Raw genomic sequence first — 10,095 nt, 5'->3', positions numbered from 1 at the left:
AGCTGATGAAGGAAGATGCACAGTAGTCCTCAACACTTCTGATTACCAGGAAAAAATAACTACACTACTGAGTGACAGCAACACCTACGAGACTCTGAAGAGGGACCCAACCAGCACCTATAAAAAGAAAGTCACAGATTACCTGCAAAATCTTGAAAAGGAGAAAACAATCAATCTACTGTTGTATTTTAGATTGTACCCAGGGGAAGCCACTCCCTGTCTTTATGGACTTCCAAAAATCCACAAAGAAGGAACACCACTCAGACCCATCGTCAGCAGCATGAACTCAGTGACATACAATGTTGCTAAACATCTGGCTGGTATTTTAGCTCCTCTTGTTGGAAATACACCTCATCACATAAAGAACTCCATTGATTTTGCTAACAAAGTTCAACATTTGAACCTAACCCCAGGAAAAACCCTTGTATTATATGATGTGACTTCTCTTTTCACTTGCATACCCATCTCTGAAGCAATATAAACCGTCAGAAAACAACTTCTACAAGACAAGGACGTAATCAATAGGACCAACTTCACCCCAGACCAGATCTGCACCCTGTTGGATCTCTGCCTCTCTACCACTTATTTCAAGTTCAATGATAGTTTTTACAGACAGAAGCACGACTTTGCCATTGGCTCTCCAGTGTCACCCATTGTTGCCAATCTCTACATGGAGGAAGTGGAACAGAGGGCCCTAAACTCCTATGAGGGAACAACACCAAGCCATTGGTTCCGATATGTGGATGACTCCTGGGTCAAAATCCAAGCTAAGGAAATAGAAGTGTTCACCAGACACATTAACTCGGTCGATAACAACATCAAGTTCACCAGAGAGGCTGAAAACGACAACAAGCTGCCTTTTTTGGACTGTTTGGTTCAGATGGAAAGAGAGGACAGCCTCAACATTGAAGTGTACAGAAAACCAACCCATACAGACCAGTATCTTCTGTTTGACTCCCACCATCCACTGGAACACAAACTCTCTGTCATCAGAACTCTACAGCAACGGGCCGAACGCGTCCCCACAAAGACAGAAGGGAAGGAAAAGGAACAGAAGCACATTCAAGAAGCTCTCTAAACATGTGGATATCCTAACTGGGCTTTTGTCAAGTCAGCGAGGAAATCTACAAAACACACTAATAAACAGAAAAAGGAGAACAATAGACAAAAAAACATTGTCATCCCTTATTTTTGCTGGAGTATCAGAGAAATTCAGAAGGATTTTCAACAAACACAACATCCCAGTACATTTCAAACCCAGCAGGACTCTCAGACAGAGGCTGGTCCACCCTAAGGACAAAACACCCATACACAAACAGAGTGGTGTAGTGTATGTGATCCAATGCAGCGAGGATTGTCTAGACCTCTACACTGGAGAAACTAAACAGCCTCTTCACAGACGCATGGCTCAACATAGGAGATCCAGCTCTTCAGGACAAGATTCAGCTGTTCACCTTCACCTCACAGGGAAAGGACACTCTTTTGAAGACCAAAATGTGCACATTTTGGACCGAGAACATAGATGGTTTGAGAGGGAGGTGAAGGAAGCAATTTATGTAAAAAGAGAAAAGCCGTCTCTTAACAGAGGAGGAGGCCTCAGATTTCCACTTTCAAAAACCTATAATGCAACTTTAAGACTGATTCCCAACCAGTTTTCACACCTGATGGGAACAGAGGTGTCTCATCTGTGAAATAGAGTAGCAAATAATTTAAGAAGCCCCCTACTGTTAAGGTGTGGAGGTGTGACTTTTCAAATCTACGTGTGTGTGTGTGTGTGTGTGTGTCTTATCTCACTCAGCCTTATAACCTGAATCACTCACTGCTCATTGAATTGAGAAAGCTCCTCGGATGAGGAGCGAAACGCCTTCTGTTACAAATAAAGTCCAGTTGTTTTTGTATTGAACGCTTTTTGAATTCATCATGTCCTGGATGACTGAGAATCTTCACCAGCATATTATAAAAACAAGAAAAGTGCTCATATTGTTAAACATCTTAAAATTTAAAAGTCACTTGAAACAATGATTTGATGGATACGAGACCTCATGAGCATAGAAAGTGACATTTAAGTTACATGTACCTGCTGAGGTGAGTGCTTCACGCATTTCTGCAACCGTCTCAGGGTTTTGTGGCAGTAGTCGCCCTTGGAAACACCTACAAGGTCTAATAATGTGTCACATTATGTGTAGTAAACTTGTCATATATTTATTTTGATGCCAATGTGCAGGGCAAATGTGCAGTGGACAAGAATTTGGCACAAAATCATTGGTAGTTTGTTGACAGTACAGGGAGTTTAGAGCAATGCTGAAAGGTGCACACCTGTGTGTGGGTAGGTCTTACTTGGTTCTTACCCTTACTATCAGTTCCAGGTAATATATATTATGTGATATAAGTATGATCCATTGTACTTATTTAAAAAGTTCTTTTATTTTTTGCTTCTGAACTCAACACAGTTGGATAATTTCTGCATCAAATGCTCATCTAAGAGTTCCCAAATGTAGTGAGCATACCATCCATCCATCATATCCTGATGCATGCTCAATAATCCAGGTAGAAAAATCTAAAAAAAGTTAAATCTGGTCCTCTGGACATTCAAAAACAAAAAAATGTAGAAATGTTTCATCTTTCATCCAAAAGACTTCCTCAGTCTGAGGTGCTGTTTTCAGCTCAGTCCTATAAATAGCACCTTCTCAGAGTGGATCAACCAGTTTTGCTGCTGACAACCAAAACAAGCTGCATAAATGATCAAGAAGGACCACAGCCTAACGATGGATCATTAGCACACTGATGGCTGTTTATTGTTCAAAGGAGGCTGAGTGATACTAGCAATAACAGCATTGTAATAGGGGGACAGTTGAACCCGGAGGCCTCCACCCCTGTTTAATGATGGACGATTTCTTTTAACAAAGATGGCCTCCTTTACTCCTCTCTCAAACCATCGTTCCTCTCTATCCTGATGTGAACATCTTCATCCCTGAACAAGTGACCGCTGGCCTGGAGATGAGTGTAGACTGCAGAATCCTGGCCTGATGTTGTTGCTCTTCTGTGCTGAGCCATCCTTTTGGCCAGTGGCTGTTTAGTTTCCCCGATGTAAGACTGATCACAGCCCTCCTGACACTGAACAGTATACACAATATTACTCTGTTTGTGCCGGGGGACTGGATCTTTGGGATGAACCAGTCTTTGCCGTAATGTATTTTGGGGTTTAAAAGCCACTGGAACGTTGTGTTTAGAAAATAAACATCTCAGTTTCTCTGATACTCCCACAACATACGTAATTACCACTGGTCTGGGTCTGGGTTCCTCCTTTTCACCTGATGGCTGACTGGAGTCCTGTTTGGGTTTCTTCTCTGCTTTCAGGAAGGCCCAGTTAGGATATCCACATTGCTCTAGAGCCTGTCTTGTGTGGGATTTCTCCTTCTGCCTGGCTCCTGAGTTAGTGGGGACGCTGTCTGCTCTATGTTACAGAGTCCTGATGTCTCCCTACTTGTGCTCCAAAGGGTGATGGGAGTCAAACTGCAAATACTGGTCTGTGTGGGTGGGTTTGCGGCATACCTCTGTTTGCAAATGTCCTCTATCACAAACTGAGACCTCACAGTCCAAGAAAGCCAACCTGCCATTTTTTACATCTTCTCATGTAAACTTGATGTATTTATCCACAGAGTTGATGTGGTCAGTAAAATGTTGGACTTCCTGGTATAATTCCTTACAATGCTGTTATTGCTAGTATCACTCAGCCTCCTGTGAATAGTAAACAGTCATCAGTGTGCTAATGATCCATCGTTAGACTGATGGTCCTTCTTGATCATGTGAGCAGCTGGTTTTGGTTGTCAGCAGCAAAACTGGTTTATCCACTCTGAGAAGGTGCTATTTATAAGACTGAGCTGAATACAGCACCTCAGACTGAATAAGTCTTTCAGATGAAAGACGAAACGTTTCTACGTTTTTTTTGTATTTTTTTTTTTTTTGTTTTGTTTTTTGAATGTCCAGAGGACCAGATTTAACTTTTTTAGATCCATCCATCATCTTTACTTGCTTTTTCCTTTTCGGGTCGTGGGGGTCACTGGTGCCCATGTCCATCCATCACTGTACGAGAGGCAGGGGATATCCTGGACAGGTCTCCAGTGCATCACAATGACACATAGAGACAAATGAGACAAACAACCATCCTCTCTCTCTCTCACCTAGAAACAATTTAGAGTTACCAATCAGTCTAACGTGCATATTTTTGGTCTGTGGGAGGAAACCGGAGTACTGGTGAAAACCCACGCAGCACAGAGGGAACATGTAAACTCCACCCAGAAAGGCCCCGGACCAGGATTTGAACAGGGCAACCTGCTTGCTGAGCGGCAACAGCTGTAACAATTGATCCACTGTGCTGCCCAGTGAGCCCTGACATAACCATCAACATCCCCACACACCAATTGTCACCTTAGACCTAACCCTAACTACTAACCCATCAAATGGGGTCCAACTGTATTTGGACCAGGATTTGGTCCCCCATAATGAGTCTGGGCAAAGTAGGTGATGATGCCAGAAAAAGGAGGTAACAAAAACCAAGTAGATACACAAATACTTGAGTCAGTGGAAACCACTGGCAGGTTTTACCAGTCTTGTTGGAAAAACAATAGGAGCAAAATTCAAAAAGCGTTCAATAATGTGGAGAATCTTCACCAGCAATAGGAGCTGAAGGTAAACTGTTTTTATTTGACAGATGTCCCACGAAGCTCATTTCACTGGAGAGAGCTATCTGGGGTCGACAGCAAAGATTTCACCGTTTGACAGCTTTGAGGGAGGCCTCAACTTCAGAACGCTTCAGCCCAGTGGGCTCTTGTTCTACCACAGCCAAGGGGTAAATACATCCGTCACACACATAAAAACTTACACAGCTACTAACACTTCAAATTGTAGCTCAGTAAAACTTTCTCAGTTGTGGCCATTTAAAATTTAAGGTTGCTTAGCTGCGGTGGCCATTTTAAATGTTCATACATCCATCCATCCATTATCTTTTACCTGCTTCTTCCATTTTGGGTCACGGGGGTTGCTGGTGCCCATGTCCAGCAATCAATGTGCGAGTGGCGTGGTACAACCTGGACAGGTCGCAAGTCCATCACAGGGCCACATAGAGACAAACAACCGTTCACTCTCACTCACACCTAGGGACAATTTAGAGTTACCAATCAGCCTAACATGCATGCTTTTTGTCTGTGGGAGGAAACCGGAGTACCCAGCGAAAACCCACGCATGCACGGAGTGAACATGCAAACTCCACCCAGAAAGGCTCCCGGACCGGGAGTTGAACCAGGGACCTGCTCGCTGAGAGGCAGCAGCTATACCAGTTGTGCCTACTGCCTGGCTGCTGCGTGCACAGATCTTTTTTATGTCATTTTAAATGTGTTGACTTCAAAGGTTATCAGTTTGCAGATGTGAATTAATTTATTCCTTTCTAAGAGTTTCAGTTAAACCCATTCATTGTGGCAGGATATATTTTGCTAACATTACAATGCACACACACATAGAGGCAGAACAAAATAGTCCTTTCAGCTTTGATGACAAGTGATGAAGATAACTTTCAGTTTGTCTCTTCAGTCGAACGAGTTCAGCATCTCCCTGGAGAATGGAGCAGTGGTGCTGAACAACAGAGGAACTAAAGTCAAATCACACAAGAAACAATACAGTGATGGAAGGGCACACTTCTTGCTGGTCTCAATGAACAATCACAGGTAGGTGTTTAAACTTCTGGCAGCTGTTTTTAGAGCACATCTGTGTTAGGTTTCTGTCTGGACTCGTCTGCATCCTGCTTTCTGTCCTTTGTGTCTGTTCACAGCAACAAAGGCTGAGCATCCGACTGTATGATCCAGATCTGAGACAAACAGGTCTTTCTGAAATGTCCGTGTGCAAACACAGTGGCTGCTGTGTGCACAGATCTTTTTAATAAGTCTGGTCTTTGCAAAATTATTTGACTTCAAGGCAAAAACAAAGTGAATCAATGTGTGTTAGGAAATCATCATTTATTTTCTTTATTTAATCACCCACCATGTTTGGTGCTAGTGTAATAAACTAAATTAATCTTATATTAAGAAATGACAGAGTTCTAGCCACATTGTGGCATTTCACATAATCCATCACAATCTTCTAACTGAATCTGTGATGACTCTAGGCCTGTCACGATAACAAATTTTGCTGGGTAATTAATTGTCTCAGAAATTATTGCGATAAACAATAATATTGTTTGAAATTTGACATTAATTAGTAATTGTCAAATTTAAGAAGAAATGTTGGTTCATTTTTGTGTGTAGTATCTTTTTTGACCACCGGATGGCAGTACAAGACTGTTTGAACCAAAGGATTTATAGTGAGGGAGCAAGCAGCATGCCTCTTTAAGGAAAATGGGAGGGAGGCCCCTTGTCATGACATGGGCTGTCTCTCTTCGGTTCTCAAAATGGCAGACGCTCTGTGTGGTTTGAGCTCTTTAGCATAGCATTGTTCACACAAAGCTTTTAATAAAAAATCAATAAGCAAGTTCTCAGCTTCTTTTTGCAGAGAAAAACAATTTTTTACACGAAGGCACGGGTTTCAACCGTGAATTTTGGAGCTTCGACAAGACGGAGGGTTTTTTCCCGAGGTTGACCTGTTAGCTTAGCTCATAGCTTAGCTTCTCAGCTTAGCTGCTTTTTATGATCAAAAAATGTGATTTTGAATGATTAAAATGGATTTTAAAGAGAAACGAGAGAGAAAGGGAGGGGTCAGTGAAGAGCACTGGAGTTAAGCCTTGTCATCCAGTGTCTTCAGTAAAAAGAGGGAGACGTGAAGAAATGATAAAGACGATAAAGGAAAATGAGGTTGATAATTGTCATTTATCATGCAATTAATTGAGTCCATCATGTGGTTCAGGAGATATTTTGCTAAAAGACAATAATTGTTAAGTCTAAAAGTTATTGCCAGGGTTTGTAAGTAAACACTGAAAGTATCTGTTGTGGACCATGTTCAGTTACTTCAACACCAGATTTTAGCTCATTATCTGTAAAACCTGTAATTATTTAAATTACAAAAAAGAAAGAAAGAAAGTGTTGTGTTGTCATCAGTGTATGTTCCCAGTTCTCTACATTGAACCCATCACACCTGAGATACCCAGGTGGAGAGTGGGCATTTATGTCAGCACCCGAGGAGCAGTTAGGGGTTGGTGTCTTGCTCAAAGACCCCACAGAGCTCACAGGACCTGGTATTACCAGGCGGCCTCCCATCCAAGTACGAATCAGGCCTGACCCTGCTTAGCCTCTGAGATCAGACGAGATCAGAGTCAGAGTCAGTCAGTCAGAGATTCTTTATTGTCATTCGTACCTCATGTGGTACATGTGGTGGAGCTAAATTATGTACACAGGGTCCCAGTTACATCCAACAATAAAATGTAAAAGAAAAACAATGATAACACTGAGAAAAACATCAACTAAATATACACTAAGCACTAACAGCATAAAAAACATTACGTTGAACATCAGCACAAACATGAACATGAGTCTGTTTAAGCAGATGAGGTGTAAATGTCTGTGATGTTGGGGAGACTGACTCTATCAGTCTTCTGTGCAGCCTTCACCACTCTCTGCAAAGCTTTTCTTTCTGCAGCTGTGCAGCCTCGGTGCCACATGTTGATACTGGAGCACAGGATGCTCTCCACTGCACACCTGTAGAAGGAGGTGAGGACTGAGCTTCCCAGACCAGCTCGTCTCAGCCATCTGAGGAAGTAGAGTCTCTGATTAGCTTTCTTGATCAAGCTGGTAGTGCTGTTGCTCCAGCTGAGGTTGTCATTCATGTGTACACCCAAGTACTTGTAGCTGGAGACCACTTCCACCGCAGATCCTCTTATGTTCAGGGGGGTGTAGGTGTGTTTGCTCCTTCTGAAGTCCACAATCATCTCCTTTGTCTTCTTCACATTGATGTGAAGGTTATTCTCTTTGCACCAGCTCTCCAGGTGTTCCACCTCTTGCCTGTAGCTGGACTCATCATTGTTTATGATGCATCCCACCACCGCTGTATCATCTTCGAACTTTACAACATGACAGCCTGGATGGGTAGCTGCACAATCATACGTGAGCAGAGTAAACAGGAGGGGGCTCAACACACATCCCTGAGGAGAGCCACTGCTGAGGGTTATGGTGGAGGAGGAGAAGTTGTGGATCCTCACTAACTGTGGTCTGTTTGTTAAGAAGTCTAGTACCCAGTTGCAAATGGAGGGGCTTAGTCCTAGTGTGAATAGTTTGTCCATCAGGGTTTGGGGGATCATGGTGTTGAAGGCAGATGTGAAGTCCACAAAGAGCATACGGACGTAAGAGTTTTTCTGCTCCAGTTGGTTGAGCGCAGTGTGGACCACAGAGGAGATGGCAACCTCTGTTGATCGGTTCTCACAGTATGCATACTGTAGTATGACATATGTAGAGATATATTCATACATTAAATGGGTTCTTCATTTTTCTGGACTGTGTAACATGCGTGCGTTGAATGTAATGAAAATGTAACGTGAGACGTTATTTATCTTTGACCCATCAAAATGAATGTGGCCATTTATTTACAGAATCAAAGTTTAACATCAAACATTTACATTAATTTGGCAGAATATGAAAACAACAACATAATTAATCAGCTTTACAAACAGGAAAACCATACGACCATGATTTTCCGTTGCTTCACCACAGACATTAATGAAAACATCTGGATTAATTTTCTAGCAGAAAGGAGAGTTTAAAGATGGAAAATTGAGATTTATCTTACAGAGAGATGTGTGAGGGAATTTGTCTGTTTTAACCAGAACGTGCACGCTCCTTCGGAAATCAGCTTGTCCCAACAGTACACTTTTGGTGAAGGTCGACTTTTACCTTTTCTGAAGATAGATCAGTTCCGGCGTGGAGTCTCACTTCCAACCACTGTTCAGCGTCTCAGTGAGAACAGCTAAATACCTAGAGAGTCGTGTGAGGTTATCCAAACAGAAGTTATAATTCCCAAAATCGTCTCTGGTTCAGCTTGATTGGTTTAGCAGCATCCTGAATGCCTGCGTTTGCATTCTGGAACTCCCAAACTCTCTGCATTCTGGATTCCAAAAACTCTGAACTTCCCAACTCTGAACTCCAAAACTCTGAACTCCGAAGTGCCACATTTAAATGGGCTCTACTTCCGGTTCGTTTGAGAGCCTCTGATTGGTCGATGGACCCCAACAGAGGTGTGTTTTGTGATGTAAGGTGTTATGGAAAGTCAAGGATTGTTTAAGAACAGACAGAAAGATATCATGGAAAAACCAGACTTCGTGGCGTCGCTCCACCAAGTATCTTGCTGTAAAAGTTAAACATGACATTTCTTTTTCAGTAAACTTTTAGTTGACCGAAACCTGAACTTTGACACACACTTACAAATTTGCTCCCTTCAAAGCAGACGATCAAGAAATTGAATCATTACTCTCTAACGTACTCTAACTTGATTTCACTTTGAATTGAGGACTAAAAATCATTACTACTGTTTAAGTAAATAAAAATGAGTAATTCACTTCAACATGTAAACATTGTTTGAACTAACACAATTTGATTATCAAAACATTTGTAAAATAGTAATGATCATAGAGAATTGTCTTTTTCCACTTGATTAATTCAAGAAAGAAAGTCTCAGGATGGGTCAAACTGCATTTCTGGATTCAAATCAATGAAATGACAGTTTCTGTCCATCTGGTCAGTTTTGACATCAGGCCTAGTCCACTACAGTCCCCCCTTTGGAAATCATCGCCTGTCCATGGGGATGAATTCCAAACTTGAACTTACGCCTTCGAATGTCCTTGAGCTTGATGTAATCCAGCAAGGAAAACCAGAGTCAAGAGTAATCCAGCAAGGAAACAAAAGTCAAAAGTAATCCAGCAAGGAAAACAAAGTCAAGGTAATTCCACAATGTTCTTGGTAATTCCATTGTGTTGATGATAATTCCATAATGTTGTTGGTAATTCCATTGTAGCAATGCTTTAACCCCTTGGAAACAGGGTCTGTAATCCATTGGAAAAAGTCATATAATCCACAACGGTAAATCCACAACGATTGGAAGTGTTGATTAATCAGCATACAGAGG

The 10,095-nt window shown here is 42.0% G+C and overlaps 1 protein-coding gene across 1 annotated transcript in view; it reads left to right on the top strand.

Annotated features, from left to right (window-relative positions):
* lama4 (laminin, alpha 4) overlaps positions 1-10,095 on the top strand; it is a 258,674-nt gene that overhangs the window by 125,547 nt on the left and 123,032 nt on the right. The window contains exons 29-30 of the mRNA XM_037685717.1: positions 4,712-4,849; positions 5,587-5,720. Coding sequence (XP_037541645.1) covers positions 4,712-4,849; positions 5,587-5,720 — 272 coding nt within the window. The remainder of the gene's footprint in view (positions 1-4,711; positions 4,850-5,586; positions 5,721-10,095) is intronic.

This window comes from Nematolebias whitei, chromosome 12, assembly GCF_014905685.2.
Source record: "Nematolebias whitei isolate Nwh7 chromosome 12, NemWhi1, whole genome shotgun sequence".
In the NCBI taxonomy this organism is placed as follows: domain Eukaryota; kingdom Metazoa; phylum Chordata; class Actinopteri; order Cyprinodontiformes; family Rivulidae; genus Nematolebias; species Nematolebias whitei.
The sequence above is the reverse complement of the archived record's forward strand: the minus strand, read 5'-3'. Positions and strand labels throughout refer to the sequence as shown.